Source organism: Hemicordylus capensis, chromosome 5, assembly GCF_027244095.1.
Source record: "Hemicordylus capensis ecotype Gifberg chromosome 5, rHemCap1.1.pri, whole genome shotgun sequence".
Taxonomy (NCBI): domain Eukaryota; kingdom Metazoa; phylum Chordata; class Lepidosauria; order Squamata; family Cordylidae; genus Hemicordylus; species Hemicordylus capensis.
Genome location: NC_069661.1, coordinates 251,374,514 through 251,400,280, shown reverse-complemented (window position 1 = coordinate 251,400,280; position 25,767 = coordinate 251,374,514). Strand labels below are relative to the sequence as shown.

At 43.9% G+C, this 25,767-nt stretch overlaps 1 protein-coding gene across 2 annotated transcripts; it reads left to right on the top strand.

The window, feature by feature from the left end:
* The first annotated feature begins 11 nt into the window (after positions 1-11).
* Positions 12-24,784, top strand: RBM17 (RNA binding motif protein 17). 2 transcript variants are annotated; one of them, XM_053255165.1, is made up of 12 exons: positions 18-259; positions 3,970-4,110; positions 8,625-8,741; positions 11,552-11,718; positions 13,272-13,369; positions 14,857-14,913; positions 16,561-16,702; positions 17,535-17,686; positions 20,134-20,207; positions 20,988-21,086; positions 23,727-23,799; positions 24,482-24,784. In XM_053255165.1, the coding sequence occupies exons 2-12, from the start codon at positions 3,988-3,990 to the stop codon at positions 24,583-24,585; spliced, it is 1,206 nt and encodes a 401-aa protein (XP_053111140.1). In that variant the 5' UTR covers positions 18-259; positions 3,970-3,987; the 3' UTR covers positions 24,586-24,784. The 2 variants fall into 2 exon arrangements, with proteins under 2 accessions (XP_053111141.1, XP_053111140.1); XM_053255166.1 differs by lacking the exon at positions 14,857-14,913 and having other exon boundaries at positions 12-259.
* Positions 24,785-25,767: the final 983 nt, after the last annotated feature.

Here is a 25,767-nt window from a genome sequence, read left to right as displayed (position 1 = left end):
TTCGCGTAGCTTCCCCTCTTTGCGAAGAGAGGTATCTTTCGCCTAGCTCCTCCCGCTGGCCGTTACGGAGTTTGCGTAACAGTGGACTCGGGCCGCTGGAGAGAGCGAGATAGAAGCAGCCACTCGGCAGGCGCTGCGAAGGAAGAGGCTGATTGGTTCCTGCTGTCCGTGACGCGTGGATTCACCCTGGCCGCCCAGGAGGCCGCCTCTTCCGCGTCGGGTGCTACGCGAGGCCCCGGCTTGTGGCCTGCACGGAAGGGTGAGAAGGCCTTCACTTCCTGGGAGGGCCCTGGGGTGGTTTTAAAGGATGACGAGAAAGCGGCGGTTCTTTTTGGGGTTGCTTTAAAGGGGGATGTATAGGGGCTTGATTCAGCAGTGTGTGGGGGTGTTAGTTCGGATGCCTGTAGGGAGTATTCCTGACCATGTGTAGAGCGCCTTTCAGTCACCAGGAAATAGCTTTAGCCAGACCATCGCCGCCCATGGTGAGGAGGGGTCACTGCTGCCAAGTCAGAGAGTTGGGCTTTGGGGTAAGTTGATTTGGGAGGCAGCCCTGCTCGATCAGTCCAGCATCCTGATTCCAACAGTTGCCAGTTAGATGCCTCTGGGGACCTCACAGGCATCCACTTCTGTAGGTATACTGCCTGTGAACATGGAGGTTCTATAGAGCAACACAGAGACCTCTCCTATTCCATGAATGAATGAATGGTCTGCTCTTTCTTTCTTTTTGAAAGAGCTCTATTTCTTCTTCTTCTTGTGAGGGTTTATTGGCGTAGCAGCCCAATAAGGGCCATAACTGCCAAGAAACTACAGATTGTTCAAGACCCACTGTTAAAGTCTTTCATATAAATCTGAGTCACGAAGAAAATCCTGCAAGGACTTAAGGACTTGCTTCCGAACCTCCCTGGCTCTAAAAACTGTCCCTAAAGCCCAGTAATTGCAGAATCTAAAAAAATTGAATACAACCTTCACAGTATCTCCTACATTCCCATAGGACACGACCAGCAGTTTCAGGGAGGCCACACATGGAGCACAAAGTATCCTCTTTCTTTCTTTCTTTCTTTCTTTCTTTCTTTCTTTCTTTTTATTATTTATTTTGACACTTATATCCTGTTACTTTAACAAGTAAAAAACAGTTTTTCACACAGACCACAATGTTCAGACAGTCTTCAGTTTAGCAACTTGCAGAGTTCTATGAAAAGAGTCCAGGCAACTCATTTCTGGGAGGTTTGAAAAAATTTCATAAAAATGATGTCCTGCATGGTCCATGTCCCATCTATGCTGCCATTCAGTTTTCAGCAGCTTCACATACCAGGACAGTGGAAATTCAAAATCAACGGACTCCTTCTCCAAGGCTTCCTTGGCCATAGAGTCAACCTTCTCATTTCCCATGATCCCCACATTAGCAGGAATCCATCGAAATTTTATCAGAACATCCCAAGATCTCATATCTTTGTTGAGATTCCAAAATTCAACAACCAGGGAAGGTGCCTACTCCAAACCACCCTTCTGGATTCCAAGCAGTGCAGATTGGGAATAAAATTTCTACAGGGACAATCCCGTAGCCCATTCCAGGGCCAACATAAGAGCAATCAGTTCGGCCGACATAATACTCAACCTGTCATTTAGTTGGAAAAGTAAAGTTGTGCCACTGAGACAGTGTCGACTCCTGGCGACCACATGGGGCGACCACAGAACCATGTGGTTTTCTTTAACTCGAGAACAACAAATGCAGCAAAAACTCTGTCTCTCTGTACAGTCTGAGAGCCATCAGTATTATTTATTATTACTATTATTATTATTATTACATTTTATATCCCGCTCTTCCTCCAAGGAGCCCAGAGCAGTTAAGTTTCTCCTCACAACAACCTTGTGAAGTAGGTTAGGCTGAGATATATACTTTGCACCAGTCTTGTTCCTCTGATAGAAGTTCCAACATAGCTCTGTTTCTTTAGAAAGAAACAGCATTTATTTGCAGACATATTTCCATTTTTTAAAATGCCTAACACAAATAATATAAAACAGTACTTTTTGAGCACCTTTTTGAGGTCTGCTCTCTGTCCTGTATCCTGTTAACATCCTTGTATTAGGGGGAAAGAGTGAACAGGTGTGTATAGTAGACAAAGTGTTGGGCTTGTAGTCAAATCCTTTGCATATCTACTTAGAAGCAAGTCCTATCAAGTTAAATGGGAGGCGCTTCCAGGTAACTATATACAGGACTGCAGCTTAACCCGAGAAGACTTGAGTTCAGTCCCTCCTTAAGATGGCAGATCATGCTTTCTGGGTGGGCCACTCACAATCTGACCAATTTCACTGGATTATTAGTAGGATAAGAAGGGTGAGACTAAACCCTGAGCTTAGAGGAAGGGCCTGATAAAATAGAACTAAGATGCACTTTTGGCAGCTATTAATTGATTGATTGATGCTATAGTGACTGCACAATTTAAATATATTTTATTTTGTTAAGCCACTTAATGGCATTTTCCAGAGAGCTCAAAACAGCTTGCAAATAAAGAATTATATAATAACCTAGTTTCATCTAGGATTACTGAGAAATGGGTTTAATGAAAGCCCATTCAGATATTATGTTGTACCTATATGCTGGTGTCTGTATACATGTTGACGTACCTGGATTCATTTAAAAACGAACCTGGGCACAGGCCCCCTCAGATGCAGGGTACAGATAGGAAGTGCACTGCTGTGTGTGTATTAAACATAACATGTGAATAATTGTACCTGCGTATAGATTGGTACATGCGCACACTATACATAGATTGTTTATGCATTGAGTGTAGTGTGCGAATAGGGCTCGAGTGTTACTGTTAAGTAGGCAGGTATAGAATCAGACCATTAGTCTTATTTCTTCTTGGAAGAAAACTGCAGTGAAGAAAAAAGCATTTTTGGAACCAGAAATCTAGCCGTGCAGTTTGCACCAGTTGATGGTGACCTCAGGCAGCTGAGTTGGTCTGTTGCAGCAAAAATGGTCAAGAGAAAAAGGATCAGAGGGAGCTGCCTTATACTGAGTCAGAGGCTCAGGATTGTCTGCACCAGGGCTGTACAACTTTGTTCCTCTTGCAAACGTTGGACTACAGCTCCCATAGTCCCTGATGATTGGCCACCATGGCTGAGGGCGATGGGAACTGTAGACCCAAAACAGCTGGAGGGCTGAAGTTGAGCAGCCCTGGCCTACACTGACTGCAGTAGCTTTCTGAGGTTGCAGGCAGGAGTCTCTCCCAGCCCTACCTGGAGCTGCTGCCAGGGATGGAACCTGGGGCCTTCTGCATGCAAGCATGCAGATGCCCTTCCAGTGAGCTATATCCCCTAAGGGGAAAATCTTATAGCAGGGATTCTCAACGTTGGGTCCCCAGATGGGGATTATGGGAGTTGAAGTCCAATGTTGGGGACCCAACGTTGAGAATCCCTGTCTTATAGCACTCACAGGATAGTCTTCTATCCAGATGCAAACCAAGGCAGATCCTGCTTAGTGGTTGGTACCATAAGACCAGCTCTCCTTGTGGTGACTTCAAGGCAAATACGCGTATTGTGGCATAAGCTTGCATTGGCCAAAGCCCAGTTTGTCAGATGCATATTACAGAGCCTTTCTGAGATGCAGAGTCTGAACACTGAGGCCTGTTGTAGACCTACTCCTTTAACAACTGTTTACACAAAGTAATGAATTGTTAAGTATTCAGTTAAAATAGGATGAGTCATGGCAACGTTAAAATAAATGCTTAAAATCTATAGCCTTCAAAAGAAATTAGCAATGCCGGAAAATCTGAGTGATTATCTTGGGGTAGGCAACCTTGGCTCTCCACCTGTTGAACTACAACTCTCATCATGCCCCCATCACAATAAATTGTGTCGATGGATAATGGGAGTTGTAGTTAACAACAGATGGAGAGCTAAGGTTGCCTAGTCCAGTATTCTAGTATTGTCCCCCTTTATTCAAATTACATTTTTTTTCTTGTTTAGTTTTGAACTGAAAAGAAAATGTCTCTCTATGATGACCTGGGAGTGGAAACAAGTGATTCCAAAACAGAAGGCTGGTCCAAAAACTTCAAACTCCTGCAATCTCAGTTGCAAGTGAAGAAAGCTGCTCTCACCCAAGCAAAGGTATATAGTTAAAAGTCTGGTAGAAATGCAGTATCTGTGGTTGACTGCTAAGATGGCAGTATCTTCTCTCTCTCTAATTCTCCTAAATGTACCCCGTTGCTAATCCCATGCGTGGCAGCTTTTGTGAGAGTTTGGGAGCAAGCTGCCAGTTAGCGATGGGGATGGGCAGAAAGAAACTGCTGGCCAGGAGAATGGAGAAGCAGTGGCCCAGCTGATGGGCGAGGGAGCACAAACAGGCTGATGGGGGGGGGGGGGGTGCCACGAAATGAAGATGGGGGTGGGGAAGATAGGGAGATCTAGGGGTGCAGATGCTCTGCACCAGGCCAGCTAGTTTTAAAATAAGATGCTTTGTTTTAAGAGTTAATGCAAAAAAAGTTAGGCTTTCAGTTTGTAGATTTAAAACTTCAGTTTTTAGAGTTTTATTGTATTTGAATTGTTTTAGTTATGTTACTATTTTAATGTAAGTTAGTAAGTAAAACTTTATTTCGGTCGTAGACCAGCAATACAACAATATAAAACAAATAAGAAAATAATAATAATAATAAGCAGATGAAACAGTGGGCCACCTAATCAGCTGTTGTAAAAAGATTGCACAGACTGACTACAAACAAAGGCATGACAAAGTAGCAGGGATGATACACTGGAACATCTGCAAAAAATACAAGCTACCTGTAGCCAAAAATTGGTGGGACTATAACATTGAAAAAGTTGAAGAAAATGAAGATGTAAAAATATTATGGGACTTCCGACTACAAACAGACAAACATCTGCCACACAATACACCAGATATCACTGTAGTCGAGAAGAAAGAAAAACAAGTCAAAATAATCGACATAGCAATACCAGGGGATAGCAGAATAGAAGAAAAAGAAATAGAAAAAATCACCAAATACAAAGATCTACAAATTGAAATTGAAAGGCTGTGGCAGAAAAAGACCCAAATCATCCCAGTGGTAATTGGCGCCCTGGGTGCAATTCCAAAAGACCTTGAAGAGCACCTCAACACCATAGGGGCCACAGAAATCTCCATCAGCCAATTACAAAAAGCAGCTTTACTGGGAACAGCCTATATTCTGCGATGATATCTATAACAACAACAGCAACATTGACAATAAAATTCAGCCATCCGAGGTCCTTGGGAAGGACTTGATGTCTGGATAAAACATACCAGTCAATAACACCTGTCTGACTGTGTAAATAAATAATAATAATTGAATAATATAAAGTCAGACTACATTTATATGCATTTGGCATATTATATAACAATATTTGGCCACAATGTGAATAGCATCCGAATTGGGATTAGTGAACAAATAGTTTAAATAAAAATCATCTCCATGACCTAGAAAATTAATCAAAAGTGGGGCAATTAGTTGGCGTCTTATGTCTCTGTAATAATCACAATACAGAAGAACATGAACAGTTGTTTCAACGTTACCAGATCCACAAGGGCATAATCTTGATGCATATGGTATACCCTGGAATCTACTGTTTTAATGGTTTTATATTGTGAACCACCAAGGGACTTTTTGTATGGGGTGGTATACAAATGTACTAAATTTTAAAAAAAAGGAATAAAGCAAGCATGGGTATCCCCTGCCATTTTGACAATACAGACAAGTCTTGCAACAACTCTCAGAAATACTTCAATTCAGAGCAACTCTCAGAAATACTTGGATTTAGAGCATGCTTGTAGTTGTTTATCATTTGAATACTGTATTACACTATTGAGTTGCATATAGAGTTGCATCTTATTTATCTTATCTTATTTATTTATTATTTCTCTGTGTAAACTGCCCTGAGGCATTTTTGGAAGGGTGGTATAGAAATTGAATCAAAATTTTTTTTATTTTTATTTTATTTTCACATTTATATCCCGCTCTTCCTCCAAGGAGCCCAGAGCGGTGTACTACATACTTGAGTTTCTCCTCACAACAATCCTGTGAAGTAGGTTAGGCTGAGAGAGAAGTGACTGCCCCAGAGTCACCCAGCAAGTCTCATGGCTGAATGGGGATTTGAACTTGGGTCTCCCTGGTCCCAGTCCAGCACTCTAACCACAATAAATCAATATAGCCATCATAGGTCCAAGGACATGTTCAGATTTCTTTAGCAGTGCATTGAAACAAAGCCTTGTGTCTGAGTTCTAATCCTCTAATTCAGTCTTTGTCAGGTTGGTCTCTGAGTCATCTTGGAGAGACCACATTACTCCTTTGCTGATGGAGTTACACTGGCTGCCAGTAGGTTTCTGGGCAAAATACAGAGTGCTAGTTATAACTTATAAAGCCCTAAACGACTTAGGCCCTGGGTATTTAAGAGAGTGTCTGCTTCACTATGAGCCTCACCGCCCATTGAGATCATCTGAGGAGGTCCGTCTCCAGTTACCGCCAACTCGTCTGGTGGCTACACAGAGACGGGCCTTCTTGGTTGCTGCCCCAAGATTGTGGAATGCGCTCCCCACTAAGATACGATCCTCCCCATATCTGGCAATTTTAAAAAAACATCTAAAAACCCACCTTTTTAACCAAGCTTTCTCAGCTTTTTAAAATTTGTTGGTTTTAATTTTGTGATTGATTTTAAAATTCTTTTAACTTTTGATATGTGTTTTAATTGTGTTATGGTTTTTTTTTCATATTTAAATTTTTATTGATTTTAACAGTCTCTTAACGTTTACATCACATTAAACAAATAATGACTTCCCGCTCACACCTCCTCGTGAATCACCAACTATAGAATTAACCCTTGCTATAATAGTACCGGTAATTCGAAACATATATCTTAAACCTTACAAACTCGATTTTGATCTACCCGACCTGCTATTATTACTAAATTTCGAACCCTTTTGTAAAATCAATATTAGGGAAATAGTTCTTTAAGTATAATAAAAATGGTTTCCAATCTTCTTTAAAACATTCCAAATTTTGATCTCTTATCAGTGCTGTGAGTTTTGCCATCTCTGCATAATCCAGAATTTTTATCAGCCAATCTTCTTTTGAAGGCAGTTCATTACTCTTCCATTTCTGCGCATATATTATTCTAGCCGCCGTAGTAGCGTACATTAAAAATGTTAAATTGGTTGCAGAAAACACTCCTTGCGTTATTCCCAGCAGGAAGGATTTTGGCTTCTTAGGAAATGTCATTTTAAAAATTTTCTTTAACTCATTATATATCATGTCCCAAAAGGCCTTAGCCTTCCTACAAGTCCACCACATATGAAAAAAGGTTCCTTCAGAGTGTCCACATTTCCAACATTTGTTTGAAACCTTTTTATACATTAATGCCAATTTTTTAGCCGTCAAATACCACCTATACATCATTTTATAATAATTTTATTTTAAAACATAACATGCAGTGAACTTTAAATCAGTTTTCCATAATTTTTCCCAGGCTGCCATTTCTATATTATAACCCACATCTTGAGCCCATTTTACCATAGTCATTTTAACCACTTCATTAATTGTTTTATGTTAACTGCCCAGAGACAAAAGTTTGAGCAGTATATAAATGTGATGAATAGATAAATAAATTGTAAGGTTTGCAGGCTCGTGATGTCTCTCTTCTCTAATCAACCCTAAGTGCAGCTCTCTGACGAATTGTTTAGTGAGCCTGTGTGAAGCTATGGCCAAAGCTGAATACTCTGCATAGTCCTGCAGGCGCTCTGCAGAGGTGACCAGTCTCGCTGAGCTTTGCCCAGCATGGTGGGGGTGGGGTGGAACTGCCTTGAGGGATACAGAGCCCTCTTGAGCCCCTGTGCCCTCTTGGAAGGCATGCACAGAATGCAGGGAAGTGTAGCCCTTCCCCGGGCTTTCTTCCTAGAGTTCTTAAGAGAGGGCTTTGCTTCTTGTAAGGGGACCTCCCACCACTGAGAAAAGCACAACTGTGCGGAGGTCAGCACACCGGGAAATGGCTCTCACATGGAAGTGTGGTGTGTTGTTGTTTTTTTGGCAAAGTGGATTCCAAAAGTAACTGTGAAAACATTGAGCTCCTTGGTATTTTCAGTGATATACCTGGAAGGTTCTGTCCTCAGGAAACTGGAAAGATTTAATTGTACTTCTCAGCATCCATGGTTGCAATTGCTAGCTTGCATCATTCTTCAATTCTCCATAGTCTGTTGAATGAATCATGTGAATTATATCCCTGATTCCTTGGGGGGAGCGTTGAGTATTGTAATTTGCAACATTTCATCACCTTCATTTTGCTTCCAGTATTTAGAGAGTCAGCCTCAAGTTGTAGAAGCACAGATGGGATGTTGCGGAATCCTGATAAAAGCTAGGGATGTGATTTTCAGTAAGATTACATCCATGGAAGAGCTTTGGGGTTTGTGTTTTGAATCAAAGCATGGTGAACATGTTAAAAATTCTGATTTGCAATAAAGCTTCATTTCCCCCTGTGAATCCAGCCTTAATAGCAGATTTGTATTTCTGCCAGTAACTTGTTTTGTTTATGATACAATTGGTGTAAACGTAAAGCTGTCCTAAGTATCTGCTTTTAATGTGTATACATTTTGGTCATCTTAGAGTCAGAGGACAAAACAAAGCACCGTTCTTGCTCCAGTGATTGACCTGAAACGAGGCAATGCTTCTGATGAGCGACAGATCGTAGACACCCCGCCCCATGTGGCAGCTGGCCTGAAGGTAATACTGGCACCACTCAGAGGTACATGCAAACCAGACTTTGGAAAAAATAAGGTTATGAGAAATAGATCAGTGGAGTTGGTAGCAGAAAGCAACTAGGGCAGCTCCTGCGGGGAGACCGCTGAGGCATTTTCACGATCAGGTTATGCTTTTGAAATTGGCTACCACAGTAAAGGTACTACATGGATTCTTTTGACAACCCTCATGAGACTACAGTTGAGCCGTGCTTCCCAAACATAAAAATATCCCTGCTGGATCAGGCCCAAGGAAGCCGATCTAGTCCAGCATCCTGTTTCACACAGTGGCCCACCAGATGCCTCTGGGGAGCCCACAGGCAGGAAGTTTGTGCATGCCCTCTCTCCTGCTGTTGCTCCCCGGCAACTGGTATTGAGAGGCATCGTGCCTCTGAGGCTGGAGATGGTCCACAGCCACCAGACTAGTAGCCATTGATGGACCTGTCCTCCATGAATCTGTCTATGCCCCTTTGAAAGCCATCCAAGCTGGTGGCTATCAGCACATCCCATGGCTGGTGGCCATCAGCACATCCCATGGCAAAGAATTCCATAGATTAATTATGTGCTCTGTGAAAAAGTACTTCCACTTGTTGGTTCTAAATTTCCCAACCTTCAGTTTCATGGGGTGACCCCTGGTTCTAGTGTTGTGCAAGAGGGAGAACATTTTTGCTGTGTCCACCCTCACCACTCCATGCATAATTTTATAGACTTCTATCATATCTCCCTGCAGTCATATTTTTTCCTAAACTAAAAAGCCCCAGATGCTGTAGCCTGGCCTCATAAAAAAGGTGCTCCAGGCCCCTGATCATCTTGGCTGCCCTCTTCTGCACTTTTTCCAGTTCTACAATATCCTTCTTAAGATACGGTGACCAAAGCTGTACACAGTACTCCAGATGTGGCTGCACCTTAGATTTGTATAAGGGCATTATAATATTAGCATTTTTATTTTCAATTCCCCTCCTAATGACTCCTAGCATGGAATTAGCTTTTTTCTCAGCTGCCGCGCACTGACACTTTAATGACACCAGTGTGATTGTTTTAGCTGAATATTTATTAAACCCTAAATGGGTGAGTGACATATCAGTGCGGTAACTGTGCCTGTTTTTGCATTATCACGGCCACTTATTTATAAAATATATATGCTGATTTCTATAAAATGCTCCAAGTGGCAGACAACAGCAAAAAACATGTGCTCGATATGATTAACCACCCAAACAAGATGCTTTCTGCTCAGTTAACCATTGGTCCATCTAGCTTAGTATTACATACACACAGACTGGCAGTGACTCTCCAGAGGTTCAGAGAGAGGGGGTTCTTTCCCAGTCCTCCTTGGACTTGCTGGGGACTGAACCTGGGACCTTCTGCTTGCAAAGCAAGTGCTCTGCCCCTGAACTCCAGCCCCTCCCCAAGAGAAGAGCAGCAGCAGCAGAAACAATAGTTGCACACAGCCACAACAGAGAACATCCCAGTCATTAGTGCAACTTTAATCCAGGTCTCCAGTTTCTTGCCTACAAAGAGACATCTTAAGAAGCTGCCTAAAACGCATGCTAGGATAGCTCCTGATGGGGCTCAGAGGAACAAATTCTACAGCTCTTACACCACTACTGATAGGACCCTTCTCCAGATATTTATTTTTTTGATTGATTGATATTCTGATATACTGCCTTTCCAAAAAATGGCTCAGGGCAGATAAGTGACAAGTTGACCACACAAGGCTCAGGCACCTAAAAGAAAGACTCCTGTGTAGATCATATGAGAGGGGCACTCACTAAAGTACATTGGAGCCAGGCCTCTTGTGCCATTTTAGGCAAGAGGCAGCATCTTGAAATGAATCCAGAAGCACACCAGTTGCCAGGTCAGTTGGGCTGTATTAGGTGTAATATGGGCGGTAGAAATTACCACCCAATGAAAGGTCCCAACCTAAACAGGAATGCTGTGGAGCAGGATGGTCCCTCCCCGGCATCTCTCCCGAGTGATGAACAGGAGAGTTGTGCTACAGATTCAGCCTGGCGGCACGCAGCAACATTTACACTTCCCGACCTCTCTTTGCAGTGCAGTTGGACACGAGTTGAACTTGCAGCACGGTTGCGTGTTGGGATTAGGGTTGGGGCTGTCATGCACGTTGGGGCTGTGCATCCAGTTTGCCAAGCAGTACTAGTGCAAGCAGAGTCTTGATGGGAGCCGGAGGAGAGCAGCTGTTTTTCCCTCTGCAAGCTTCAGAGCGGAAGTTCTTGGAATGGCGAAAGTGCAGTCACAGCACTTGGAGCCAAGCGACAGATTTGTGTACATTAGTAACAGGCTTGGCCCTGCTATGCTTGACTCTTCCTGGCAGCCCCTAAGAGCTGGGGTCCAGATTAGGGCTTCAGTGCGGGCAGAGGGAGACCCTCAGGTTCTCTCCAGGGGCAAACAGCCTCCATGGGGAGGTGATCTGTTCATCCCCAGCACAGAGTCTTTGCAGTGGCTGTTGCTGGTGTCTCCCTTGTCCTTCTCCACAAATCCTGAGTGCCTTTGGGGACAGGGCATCATTTTTTCCCTGCGCAAACTGCTCTGAGAACTTCTTGTTTAAAAGTGGTATATAAATAATAATGTTTAGTTATCTGTATTGAAACTTGCAAGGGCAAATGGCTAAAGCCCCTTTCCCCCCATGCCGTGATCCCAGAGGGGCCCTGGTGCTGATATATAGCAAAGGAAAAAATGAGCACAGCCAAACCAGTGGGCACATATTAACATAGCCCCTCAGGGGGGTTCTTGCTCTCTGCCATTTTGCCGGATAGTTTCTCCCCTTTCCCATCTTAGGACCCTGTTCCCAGTGGCTTTTCTGCGGGAGATGTATTGATTCCTTTGGCTGATGAGTATGATCCGATGTTCCCCAATGATTACGAGAAAGTAGTAAAGCGTCAGCGGGAAGAGCGGCAGAGGCAGCGTGAGCTGGAAAGGCAGAAAGAGATTGAAGAAAGAGAAAAGTGAGTTATCCAGGCTGTAAGCCGTTAAAACTTAATTGTCGTTGGTTATGTTGGTGACGTCTGGGGGAGCTGAGGAATTCTACACACACACAGGCTGGCTGGAGTCATCTTTGGTCTTGTAAATCACTCAGGCCTGTGATCCAGTTCTTAACATGCAGGGCCCCATTTTCCATTTTCATGTGCAGGTTTGTGATGTCAACACTTGTGATTTTGAACCTTTTAAAAAGTAATGTTACTTGGCATGTTGAGAGCAATGTGCAATAAACTAGTTTGGGTTGATTACATGGTATGAGGGCAGGTCTGTATGCATATTTTTGGGGGGATTACTGCACTTTTGGGGGGTCAGCAGCACTCGGGCAGAAAGAATTACATCACAGACCTGTTCTTAATATTGTTGTAGTCTTGTAGCAAACTAATCCCAGTATATAAAGTAGAAAATGAATATATTGAATGAATGAATGAATATCTTTATTCAGGTACTTGACCAGATTTCAGCATTATAGTACAAAATGTATATTCAATGTAGTTGGTGCAGTCTGTCAGTTGTTGTGGTTACATTTAGATAAAATAAGCTTACCCAAACCAGGAACATATCCTTACCCAACTGATAGGGGCGGGGGAGCCTTTGCCATTACTCGACGAATCTTGTGTGCAATGGCACAAAATTTAGCAGCACAAGAGGTAATACATATAGTCTTATCTGGAAGAAGATAAGTTACATAGAAATCCATAGATCTTCCCTGTAAGTTCTCTAAAAGGAGTAAAATCAACTTGCTACTTGGAAAGCTATACAATGTACAACAGAGTAGTATATGAGCCAAATTTTCAACTTCATCTGATCCATAAGAACACTGGTGCAGGTGCTAGGGTATCTTTTTATATCTCCCCTCCAACCAAGCTGATGGGAAAACATCATAATGAGCTATGGTAAAGGATCTCTGATGGGTTGGCCGTGACAGATTATAAAAATAGCTCGCTGGAGCTAAAAGTGAGGTGACCCACCAGTTCTTGGTACAGTTAGGGAGTTTACTTCTCGCTTCTTGTGATTCAATATATAGAATATGTTATTCCCAGATTCTGTTAGCTTGATCGAACCCCATAGCAATTAAAGATTCAGAAGAGAGTCCGACCGTATGACGTTTCCCCATTAGATTTGATAACCACTTAGAGTGGGTCTGATCCTCCAGAACTAGGGGAGCAAGGATTATATTAAAATGTGTTTGCTCACTAACATAATCCATCCAGCAGAATAACAACTACATAAATTGTTGAAACAGATGATATATAGATATATTTAGAGCAGAGGTTCTCAGCCTTAGGTGCCTAGATGCTTCTGAACTACAACTCCCATAATCCCCCACTACAGTGACTGAATGCATTGGAGCTGGGGACGGTGGGACTTTTAATCCAGCAGCATCTAGGGACTCATGGATGAGAACCTCTGATCTAGCGAATGTGTTTGAAAATATTTGTGTGTATTAGTTCTTGTAGGTGAAATACTGCATAGGTAACCATGCTAGAGGATTTACCTTAATTTTGTTCTCAATTTCAAGGAGGCGCAAAGACAGGCACGAGGCGAGTGGATTTTCAAGGCGACCAGATCCAGATTCCGATGAAGATGAAGATTACGAAAGGGAAAGACGGAAAAGAAGTAAGGAAATGGCTTGAGTTGCAGAATATGCTGCTCATAAAATGTTACACCATCAAGAGGATGCTGATGAGGCCTTTACAAATGCATCAGGTTTCGTTGCTGATTTGACTACTTGATGGTGTACTAGGGTGGCCAACTTCCATTGGGGGGGCTGGCTCTCTCTTTCTCCCCCCCGCCCCAACTGCTTGGAGACTAGATCCTCCTGTTCACAGTGATGTCACTGCCCTGCCCCCCATTCCATCGTGATGCATATGGAAAGAGTGCCCCCCTAGCCAGAGATTTTACGCCTTGGGAAATGGTTTATTATGCCTTGTTTCTTAAGTTTTAAAATTGAAATAGTAGTAAGGCTGGTTGTGCAGATGCAAAAGTTTATAAATGTGCTGCTTAAGTGATTGATGTCAATGTGGGGCAGGATGGAGGTACTGAAGGGAGACAGTTCCCTAGGCACTAGCATTTCTGACTACTGTAACACCCACACACACACCTTTAATCCGATGCTCGAGTGCTTTTAAGTGATAGGTTTTAATCGGGGTTTATCACTTTTGGGAAGCAGAAATCATTTGTAATATAGGTCTTCTGAGAGAGAGTTCCGGGTTGCAGAGGCCTTTGTCGCTTAGTCTCTGAATATAACCTACTGTCCTTGGCAGCATCCATCATGGTTAGGTGGACTTGGACGTCTCCACGTTAAAGGGGATGTGGGCCATGTGAGGCCCACCAAATATCTGGCTCTTCTCTTTCCATTATCCCTTCAGACTTCCCTGCCGCTGAGACAGGTTGCATTGGAGGAACACGGGCTTGGGGGCTGTCAGACACACAAGACAGGTGTTAGGTCAGGACGTACAAGGCAGTCTTTCTTTCATCACAGATCTGTTTAGGAAGGTCATACAAGATGGTCTTTGGGTCTTTTGTCGGTGGCATGGAACCATAGTGTTCTACTGTCCTGATCTGAAGTCCTTCAAAGGGCTCTTTGTTTTTCTCATGAGTGTTTTAAAGGAGGGGGCCCTGTTGTACTAGATTCTCATAGATTTCCCACCAACCCACCTACCCCCGGCACCCATTACTCTTCTGTAGACTGGCAGAAACGAGGTCTTTATTTGGGTCAAAGTGATGCAATGTTCTTTCTACTCTCTCTCTCTCTCTCTCTCTCTCTCTCTCTCTCTCTCTCTCTCTCTCTCTTCATTCCTCTCGTATACCCCACTTTGCACCTGCTGGCTCCGAAGCATTGTGGCCCCCACTAGTCTGGAACCTGCCATAGCAACTGGTGTTGACCATTGTTCAGGACCGGCTGGGGGGCCCTTTCCGACCCCAGGTACCTCCCTGGGCGCTGCGGCCGCCCCACTGATAATTCTGTGCATGCTGTCTTGAGCTCCGTGGTAGATGCAATAAATATCCTCAGAATAATGTGTTGTTATCCCAAATGAGAAAACGCCTCGGCTGCTTGGGTGTCTCTTGCATTCCTTTTTACATGATGCTGACTCCTCACACAGGTTTGGGAGGAGCTGCCATTGCACCGCCTACCTCTTTGGTTGAGAAGGACAAAGAACGTACGTACATCTCAGTTTGCTTTACATTTGCGCAAGCAGTGACGTTTAAAACTTCCGCCACCGGGGAACTCATTCCAGAGAGACTTTTCTGTGTTGCGTTTGGTTCGTGCAGGGCACTAGCCATCACGTACGGATGGAGGCCTAGCTCTCCCACATGCTGGAGGAGGCAGTCAGGCTGGGTCAGATAAAAGACAGAGACTCACAGAACTGAGGGCCCATCCTTGCTCAGAATTTAGCATGCCTGGAAGAAAGGGTCGGCTGGAAGCTTTCTTCCAGACCTTCCAAGTTTCTGTGTGTGCAATATTGCTGATTTTACAGGGGAGCATTTTATCGTACGAGTTTCTGAGGCGGTACGGCTGAGACAAATTTGCCACCGCCTCGGCTGTTTGTGAGAAAGGCTGTGCTACAAGCGGGGTTCACAGGACTGGGGCGCATGGGGACGGGGCAGTGCAGGAGATGTAGAAGTCAGGCAGTGGGATGTGCAAGGGGTGCTGTGTGTGCTTTTGCGGAGTTTGGAAGGTTCTTCTGTCGTCCACCAGATGGCATGCTGCTACAGAGAGAATGAGAATAGTGTCCTGGAGTATTAGTATGTACCAGGGGTAGACAACCTTTGGCACTTTAGCTGTTGAACGACAACTCACCACAATATATTGTGTCTGGGGATGATGAGAATTGTCGTTTAATCACATCTGGAGTGCCAGAGATTGCCTACCCCTGGTATACACAAAGCTAGGCCTGTTTCGTTGCACAGTACAGCCTAGGCATTTAGCAATAGCAATAGCACTTACATTTATATATTTCCTGCCGGACCTCTTGTTGTGTATTAATTTGTCCTGATGTAAGACCTCAAAGGTTTCGCCTGTAGTTACTACATTCTCCGAGCCTTTGAATTGTTCCTTGAGCCCAGCACGGCATAGGAGCAAGTGGTAGAGGCCCAGAGTGGGTGCAGCCGTCATTGGCTCAGCTCTGCACCCCTGCAAATCTGTGCTCTTGAATTGGGGTGATGAGAAGTTGGCAAGGGGCGAGGACTTTGCGAGTGCAGCTGAGATGCACAACCAAGCACGGGAGTCTGCATAGCTGCCAGATCTGAGTTGCAGCACAAGGGCTTGAAACACAAAAACAAACAGAGGGCTCGTTCTTGGGGTTCACTGAAGAACCCAGTCCCACGTGAGATTTCTAGTTACCCAGATTTGCTTAGCTACTAAGTGTCTGACCATCACTGAGATGTTTGTCAGTAAAATCTAAGACATTTCCCCCATAGCAGTAAAATCGAAGCCATTGTTCCCATAAACCTTCTAATAGGTTTTATGCTGGATCCAAGGTATAGTCACAAAGGATGCAAGGGGTTTTATGCTGGATTCAAGGGCAGGAGAACTGAGAGGGGCATGAAATGTTCTGAGGAGCTGAGAGTTCTGAGGCTGCTACTCAATTTACCTGCAGGCTCAAGTTGAGGACTGTATGTAGAAACGGTGGAAAGAGAGGGGTTCTCTAACTGGGTTAGCCAGAGGGATTTCTTTCTATTATTCTGGCACAATCAGGATGCCAGTAAGATGTTCACAGTTTCTGAAAACTTGTGCTGAGATGATGCATAGGAATTCATACAGACAGGTCCTTTGGTTTCATGCTAAATGTCCCATCTTTCTCCAGCTTCATCTATGTTCCCATACGAAGAAGAGTCAAGGCCTCGTGGTTCCTCTTCCAAAGCAGCCATTCCTCCTCCCATGTACGATGAACCTGAGAGACCTCGGTCCCCGACAGGGCCCAGCAATTCCTTCCTTGCAAATATGGGGTGAGTGCTTGTGGCTAGTCTGTGTAAAGTGCCAGTAGAGGGCAGTGTTGAGGAATGCTGGGAAGAGACAGCAAACATGTGTTTTGCCCATTCCAAAGCTGCTAGGTGGAACTTGGAGATGCTTCTGTGTCAGGAAAAGGTTAAAAGTTAATTGGATCACTTTCAGTTTGTGACTCCTGAGGATGTGAACAAACAGCTTTGGACTGTATGTCCCACAACCTGTTCTCTTGACCCTTGCCCAGCTTGGCTTATTTCATCTGTATTATAGGGAAGGGTCTGGTAAATATTATGCATGCTTCTCTGAGGGAGGGCAGGGTACCTCCTTGTCTTAAGGAGGCTATTATTAGACCCCCTTGGCGTTCGCTAATTACAGACCCGTTTCCAATCTTCCATGGTTGGGCAAGGTGATTGAGTGGGTGGTGGCCTCTCAGCTCCAGGTAGTTTTGGATGATACAGATTATCTAGACCAATATGAAACTGGGTTTCTAGCGGGCTATGGGGTTGACACTGCCTTGGTTGGCCTGATGGATGATCAACAGGATATCAACAGAGGGAGTGGAACTCGGTTGATCCTTTTGGATCTCTCAGCAGCTTTCAATACCATCAACCATGGTATCCTCCTGGGTTGCCTGAGGGAAGTGGGATTGGGTGGCACTGTTTTACAGTGGCTCAATGTTTTGGTATCTTAAGCAAAACGTTGGTCTGTCCCCCCATGTTTAAAACGGGGGACAAATGTGGATAGCTAGCACGTCTGAAAAGATGCAAGCCCGGCCTCCTTCCTGATATATGGGCTTTCTGTGCGTGACTAGCGTTTCTCCTCCTCTCTCTTTAGCGGCACGGTGGCACACAAGATCATGCAGAAGTATGGCTTCCGCGAGGGCCAGGGGCTCGGGAAGCACGAGCAAGGCTTGAGCACAGCCCTGTCGGTGGAGAAGACGAGCAAGAGGGGCGGCAAAATCATTGTTGGGGATGCTGCCGATAAAGGTGACGTGGGAAAGGGGTGCCTCTCTGGCAAAGGCCGGCCACAGCGCGCAGCAGAGAGTGGGCAATGAGTTGGACGACTCCGTGTAGCCCCACAAGATGGGCAAGTTGCCAGGTGCTGACAGTCAGGGGAGGTTAATCATTAGCTGCTCTCTTGGCTTCCACGGCCCGTAATCTGCCTTGCATTTCCCCTCTGTGTCTGCCTGCAACTTGTTTAACCATGGCTTATCTGTCAAAGCCCTTTCTTAAAGTTCATGGTAACTGAAAAGGCTGTTTCTTGCTCTTTGGTTACTCTTCTTGTCCTTTTGAAACGTGTTGTTGCTGCAGAACCTTCTGGCTGACAAACAGAAATTAAAGTTCATGGCTGAATTTCAGCTTGGCCTTTTCACCATCAGAAAGATTTAAGTTGCTATTAGGAGGAGGCATCTACTTTAGCGACTGTCTAGTAGAAATGCTGTGGGGTTGTTTGCAAGGTCCTCTGGCTGGATATTACATCCTTTGATGGGTTCTGTGATTGTGGGACAAAGACTTTTTCTGCGATTACTGTGTCTGTGTTGGCTATTCCACACAGCCAAGCAGTTCTGCAAAAATCGACTTCCCTCAGTATGTATGTATGTATGTATTTAACATTTTTTTTATACTGCCTCAAACTTGTGTCTTTGGGCGGTCTACAGCAAGATAAAAACAAAAGTAAAACATTAGTTAAGAACAAAAACAAGAAATTTAAAACACAACAATTTAAAATTTTTAAAACAATATTCTAAAATAACATTAAAACAATCAAAACAGTATCCGTTAAAAGCCTGGGTGAACAGATGTGTCTTTAAAGACTTTTTAAAAATTGTCAGAGGTGGGGAGGCTCTTATTTCACTAGGGAGCACATTCCAAAGCCTCGGGGCAGCAACGGAGAAGGCCCGTCCCTGAGTAGCCACCAGACGAGCCGGTGGCAAATGCAAACGGATCTCTCCTGATGATGTCAATGGGCGGTGGGATTCATAACGAAGAAGACATTCTCTTAAATAGCCAGGGCCCAAGCTGTTTAGGGCTTTATAGGTTATAACTAATACCTTGTATTTTGCCTGGAAACATATCGGCAGCCAGTGTAACTCCTTCAATAGGGGAGTAATATGGTCTCTCCTAGATGACCCAGAGACCAGCCTGGCTGCCGCATTCTGAACCAACTGTAGTTTCTGGACTACGTACAAGGGCAGCCCCACATAGAGCGCATTACAGTAAGTACGTGCTTGATTCTACAGGAGTGCTGCTGTGGAAAAATCTCCATGTACAGAACATGTGAGAAATGGCTGGGGTTGAGGACAAGAGGGATTTATAACCTCTAATTGTATTTTTTTTCTTTTCAGTTGACTGTTCTTGTGTCTTAATATTAACTACCTTGAACATAGAGACAGCTGGGAATCTCAAATGAGCAAACATGTTTAATTGTCCGTCAAAGAGTGTTAGCAATCAATTACCTGGATACCTTAATGGTTATAGCTAAATGGGAACAGAACTATGTTCTTTTAAACACACATACACACCCTGACAAAAATATTCCATACCTCTTTAAATTATACAGATTAAACCAGTGTTCGTATATCTATGTCTCTTGCTTCTACAATTCTGCTTCTCCTAATCAGGAGCTTTGCAGAGCATTGAAACTGTGACCTTGGCCACTGGGAATCTCAGTCTTTCTTTGGCCTTTGAGAGATTACTTGGCATTATCTACACATTTTGAAGCCTGTCTTGGTATCCATACAGGTTAGAGAGAGAGAGAGTGAGTGTGTGTGTGTGCGTGTGCACGCGTGTGCGCCTCTTCTAATAAGGACTGAGATTGAGTCTACGCCTGGAACGCAGTTAGGTTGTAGACTCTAGACTGCAGGTGGGAGATAGCATAGGAAGCTGCCTTATACCGAGTCAGACCATTGGTCTGTCTTGGTTGGTATTGTCTGCACTGACTGGCAGCGGCTCTCCAAGTTTTCAGGCAGGAGTCTTTTTCAGCCCTACCTGGAGATGCTGCCAGGGACTGAACCTGCGACCTTCTGCATGCAAAGCAGATGCTCTTCCATCGAGCTATACAGTCCCATTTAACACTTCTAATCATTGCCTATGTCATACATTCCCTGCAGGCAGAAAACGTAGCACATCAAGGATAGAGGTTCAAGTCCAACTCTTCCTTTGGTGCACTGGTTTACTATCTGCAGGGAGTTGGTTTTTTTTAATACACCAGCGAGCTTTGGGAAACTGGTTTCCTCCACATGTGGTGGGAAGTCACACTATCAGTAGAATGCTGAAATCTGCAATGAATACCAAATTCTGTACTTGTTTGGAATTGCAAGATACACAGTCTGGCCTCCTTTGCCAGGAAAACCTAATATAAGACTACGGAATGAAGTCATGATTCAGAAGTCTACATGGAGCTATTAACTCTTTCCCCCTCTCCTGGTTAACAGATGCATCCAAGAAATCGGATTCAAATCCCTTGACAGAGATATTAAAATGCCCTACCAAGGTTGTTTTGCTTAGGGTAAGTGCTGAGTGTGTCTTGTTCTCTTGTTATTTCATGATTGCTGACTTTCAGTCTCCGAGTGGCACTATAATGCCCACGGTCCATAGGTTGCAGGAGAGTGACTAATTTGTTTTGTGAGGCTGATTTCTCCTTGGCTGATTGGAGGGACTAGCAATGAAAGTGAGGTGAGAATTTCCAACAGAAGCAAAGCCCACTATGGTGAATTTTATTTATATATTTATGACATTGATATCCTACCCTTTCTGCAAGGAGGTCAAGGTTGTGTACATTACACACACACACACACACACACACACACACACACACACACACACACACCCCATGTATCCTCACTGAGAGATGGTAGCTGGGCCAAGGTCATCCCATGAGCCTCATGAGCAGAGATTTTTCTCCTGGTCCTCATAATCCACATTTCACAACATAGGAAGCTTCCTTATACAGAGACAGACCATTGGTCCATCTAGCCCGGTATTGTCTACACTGACTGGCAGCAGATCTCCAAGGTTTCAGGCAGGAATCTCTCCTAGCCCTACCTGGAGATGCTGCCAGGGACTGAACCTGAGACCTTCTGCATGAAAGGCAGATACTCTTCCATTGAACTGCAGCCCCATCCTCCATGAGGAGGTGTGGTTGAACAGTGAAATTCCACAGTTGGAGTTCCAGCAGATGTGACATCTGTGCTCCCATGGTGTTTGCGCAACACAGTACCTCTCCCCAGCTGTTTTTCTGCTTTACAGCCTAGAATCTGCGTGCTTAGTATTCTTTTCTTCCTTTCAGAATATGGTCGGTGCTGGGGAGGTTGATGAAGACCTCGAAGGTGAAACCAAGGAAGAATGTGAAAAATATGGCAAAGTTGGGAAGTGTGTCATCTTTGAGGTAGGAGCTAGCATCTTTTTCCAACCCAGACCGTTACTCTATTTTTCATAGGCACCTTATTGGGTGCTGGACCATAAGACCCTGGCAGAAGTTTGCAACCTATAAACATGTGAAACTTGGAAATAGGGGAGGGGGAAATCTTAGCAACGGTATGAGGATGCTGTATCTGTACATGCTTTATTTGGAGAAGCCTAATGTTAAAAATAAAAATCCCAGACCCTGGAAATCTGGAGACTAATCTGCCCCACAGAATATGGGTAGAACTAGTTATGTAGGCACCATTTTTTTACCCCTTTAGAACACCTCTCTGTGTGTAACAACATTTCATCAAGCAATCTAGGCTGTTGTTCACCACCTAGAGTCTTTGGAGGAGGCGGTATATAAGAGGTTTCAATCAATCAATCCATCCATCCATCCATCCATCCATCCATACATACATACAGTATCCCAGGGATTCTCAGTTCCCCAGAGGTTTTAGGACTACAACACCCATCATCCCCAGCCACAAAGGCCCAAAGCCTCAAGGACATATTTCTGAAGCTAAAAAGTACTTTTGGAGGGTGGAGAGAGCAGGGAAAATCACTCTCTCTTCTCCCTCCATGTGCATTTGCCTGCTCAGCAACACACTGGCTGAGATCTGAGACGGTGTTTCTGCAGACACGCTGCTCATTGATGCTCTGCTAACATTGCGCAGAGGTGAGCTGGTACTCCCACACTACCTGAAGCCACTCTGGAATCGCATAGCACTGACCAGAGCTTTCTCATGTCGGGTATCTGTTGATCCGGGAGCCACCAAATGATGCAATACCCGTTTGGATAACTGCTCTGTTTCTAATGTCAGTGGGTCAAAAGTCATCATGTCGGCAACTTGAGTAGGTGGGAATTAAGAGTTGGAAATGATCCACGTAGATTGTTTGCTCTTTATACTCCCAGAATGTGGGTAGAGTTTGTTGCTAGCCAGGGGCGTAACTACCATTAGGCAGGGGGAGGCAGCTGCCTGGGGCCCCCCACGGCTCAAGGGGCCCCCCAGAGGCAAGTCACATGTGAAGTGAGTGTGTGTGTATCAGCGAGGGGCCCATTTTAAAATTTTGTCTCTGGGCCCACCCCAGCCTTGTTACACCCCTGTTGCTAGCTACATAATTCCTGGCAAATGTTCATCTAGTCTCTTCTCAAAAGCTTCCATGGAAATGCCCTTGCTTTCTACAGAAATCTGTTCTATTGTTATTGATGATTAGACCTTCCTTCAGGTCTTCTTCCCTTGTTTTTGGAAAAAAAGGAAACATTTGGCTCCCTCTTTTATAGCAACCTTTAGAAGTTTTGCTCCTAATGCATTACTAATCACATCTCATTCTTTCTGCTCTCCCTTGAATGCAATGTGTAGGCACCTCCATTGTGTTTGGTTTTGACTATTGTTTTTTCTCTGGCTGCGGCCAATGAGGCATGGGTTCAGTTGTTGGCTTGCATATGACTCCTCTGTTAATACCACTGTTAATACCATCAGCTTGTCTTTATTCTGCTAATTGTTGTGTTTATTGGATATTTTGATTGGTCATTGTTAGCCACTACATATTCCATTTGGAAAGTAGGCGGAGGATAAATATTTAAAATTTTAAAAATGGTACATCTATTTGGTTTATTTGCATTTAGCCAAAGATGGCCATGGCAAACTCTTCTTGTAAAAAGCAGCAGTCACTTATAATTACACTTCAGTAGAGTAATAATACCATTCCATCAGTAACTTTCTCAGCACTCAGTTTTGATCTGTGAAACAGGAGCTCACAGATCAAGGATTATCAAATAATAGCATATTCCTCAGTTTATCCCAGCCTCCACCCCCCATCCCCCTTCTCTTTGTGTCAATCAGAAGACAGTGAGACTCTTGGGGAAGGGACTTCATTCTTTGTACAGCACTATGAAGATGTATGGTGCTCTATAAATAAGAACAATTAGTATTTATTTTATTTATTTACTACATGTCCATACTACCACATACCAATGTCTTGTGGCGGTTTACAAAGCAAACGACAAAAACCAGATTAAAGAGTTATACATTTTTAAAAACCAATTTAAAGCAGCAGAACAATAATAAAAACCAACTTCTAGCTAATCAGAGGCTTGGTGAAGTAAAGTAAATGGGTCCTGAGTGCTCTTCTAAAACCTTGTAGAGATGGGGAAGCTCCTACAATAACAGGGAGTTTGTTCCAGAGCCTTGGGGCAGGTATAGAAAAGGCCTGGTCCTGAACCACCACCAGACGAGCTGGAGACTGTCACCGGCGGGCCTCTCCCGAAGATCTTAATAAGCGGTGCAGCCCTGAAGGAGACCTGCTCTAGGCCCCCCCAGGTGTTTTTGGACTACAACTCCCATAATCCCCAGCCACAGTGGCCAATAGCCAGGGATTATGGGAGCTGTAGGCCAGTATCTGCAGGAGGGCCAAAGCTGAGCATCCCTGCTCTCAGGCCTAGTCTAGGGGTTCCTGTCCCCAGATGGACTGCATCTCCCATCATCACCTAGAGATGGAGGTAGTCCAGTGCCATCTGGAGACCCAGGTTTTACAGCATATATTTTTGCCTCAGACCCTTCTTTTACAGTCTTTCTATAATTGCAGCGTTCCTCCATTGATAACTGTGTATTCTGTTCAGATTCCAGGTGCTCCTGATGATGAGGCTGTGAGAATATTTTTAGAGTTTGAGAGGGTTGAATCTGCAATTAAAGGTAAGAATCTAACAATTAGTGCTCAGTTCTGTAAACTGAGACTGTAAGGTACTTTCAGCTACATTTTCCATCATAACATAATTGGTTTTTTAACTGGCCTTGAAAACCATTGATTGGGGCAGACACATTAAATGTTCCTTAGATGGAGCTTGTCTTCATCACTTCCTTGAATGGTGCAAGATGTGTGTGTCCCCCTTTCTCAGAGGACTGTGGAGTACACAGGACATTAAATTCCCATTTTAAATCCTTCCACACCTAAAAATGTAAAGCACCAAAGGATCTTGGGCCCATAAGTCGCAGATGAATGTTCTTTTTTGCTGCTGCTTTGTATTTTATGTTGTTGTAGTATGGTTTTTAAAAAACTTTTAATTAGATTTGTATTTTTATTCCATTTTAATATTTTATTATGTAGTTTTTAATAGTCTTATATTGTGTTAAATGTTTTGTGAACCACCTTGAGATTGTTTTAATGAAAGGCAGTATAAAAAATTAACAATATAAATAAATATTGTCCAGCTCTGACTGTTGGTTTTCTGCTTAGCAAAATCTAGCAAACTTGATGCAACGATTCTCCTGCCTCCCTTCCCCCTCCCTCCAGATTCATTGCAAGTAGGAATATTGCTTTAGTTTTCAAACTGCTTTAATTATGTCTAATGGGTACATTTTAATGTCTGAATTCCAGCGGTGGTTGACTTGAATGGAAGGTACTTTGGTGGACGAGTGGTAAAGGCCTGTTTCTACAACCTGGATAAATTCAGAGTCTTGGATCTGGCGGAGCAAGCTTGATTTTCTTCTGAACCAAAAGACACAACACAGATGCGTCCCTGTCTGGCATCTTGCATTTTTCAGCTGCATGCTTGGAGTGGAGCAAGAGATGGACTTCATTTCTACCAACCTGGAAATAAAGATCCTGAGTGGATTTTTCATATTGTGATGGACACATTTTTTTTAATTTGTATTGTAGTATAAAATTCCAAAGACGTCACCTGTCTGTTTTTTTCTTTAAGAATCAAAAACTCATGCTTTGCTTCTTTGGAATCCTCTTGTAGCTTATTGAAGGGGCAATCTGTGTATCAACATCTGCTTCCCCCCACCCCCACTTTGGAGAAGTTCAGATGCAGTAACCAAATATCCAAAGCAGGGAACTGTGGTTTACCACTAATTCAGAAGTGAGGGAAAGGCAAGGGAGCAAGCACAGCAGCAACATCAGACTAGAGTCTGGCACTGATCAAGGATGTCAGGGGTGGTTTTCCTACCCCCTCACCCCTCCCATCAGTAGTATCATCATCAGAATGGGCTGCAGGCATAGTTCAAAATGGTTGCTACTCAGAGTAGACCAAAAACTTTAATACTCAAGAACAGGTATTACTACAACTCCCATCATCCCTTTTGGTCATTGTGGCTGGGGATGTTGGGAGCTGTAGTCTAACAGCATCTGGGGACCCAAGTTTGAGAACCCCTGGACGAGACAATGGATTAGATAAGACAAGTGGTTTGACTCAGTATAAAGCAGGTACATGTAGCCAGACTCCCCACCTCTCCAAGTAACACTTGTTCTTTTGACTGTCAAACGAATATGGATGTTCCTCTGTGAGTGGCTGTATTTGCCTTTTGATTTAGAATAGAAAATCCCTCACTTCTAAGGACCAGATTCTTGAGATAATCTATTCCTACCCACCCCCAATATCCAAGAAATAGTAACACCCTTCCACACCCAGCAGTGCTTTCTTCCTGCCTAGTCAGGCTCTGATTGAGTTTTATCTTACTTATTTTTGCACATGTATCCCACTAGGAGCCCAGAGTGGTGTGCATTGTTATGTTTGTTCTCGCAACAGCCGTATGAAGTAGGTTAGGCTGAGAGAGAGAGAGAAGTGACTGGCCCAGAGTCATCCAGTGAGTTTCATGGCTGAATGGGGATTTGAACTCAGGTCTCTCCGCTCCTAATCTGACACCCAAACCACGACACTA

Bases quoted from the DNA above. Each gene is read 5' to 3' on its own strand.
- RBM17 (XM_053255165.1), top strand. From the start codon at position 3,988: ATGTCTCTCTATGATGACCTGGGAGTGGAAACAAGTGATTCCAAAACA. The intron at 20,208-20,987 runs GTAAGTGCTGAG...TCTTCCTTTCAG, and splicing joins CCAAGGTTGTTTTGCTTAGG to AATATGGTCGGTGCTGGGGA. The intron at 23,800-24,481 runs GTAAGAATCTAA...TCTGAATTCCAG, and splicing joins GGTTGAATCTGCAATTAAAG to CGGTGGTTGACTTGAATGGA.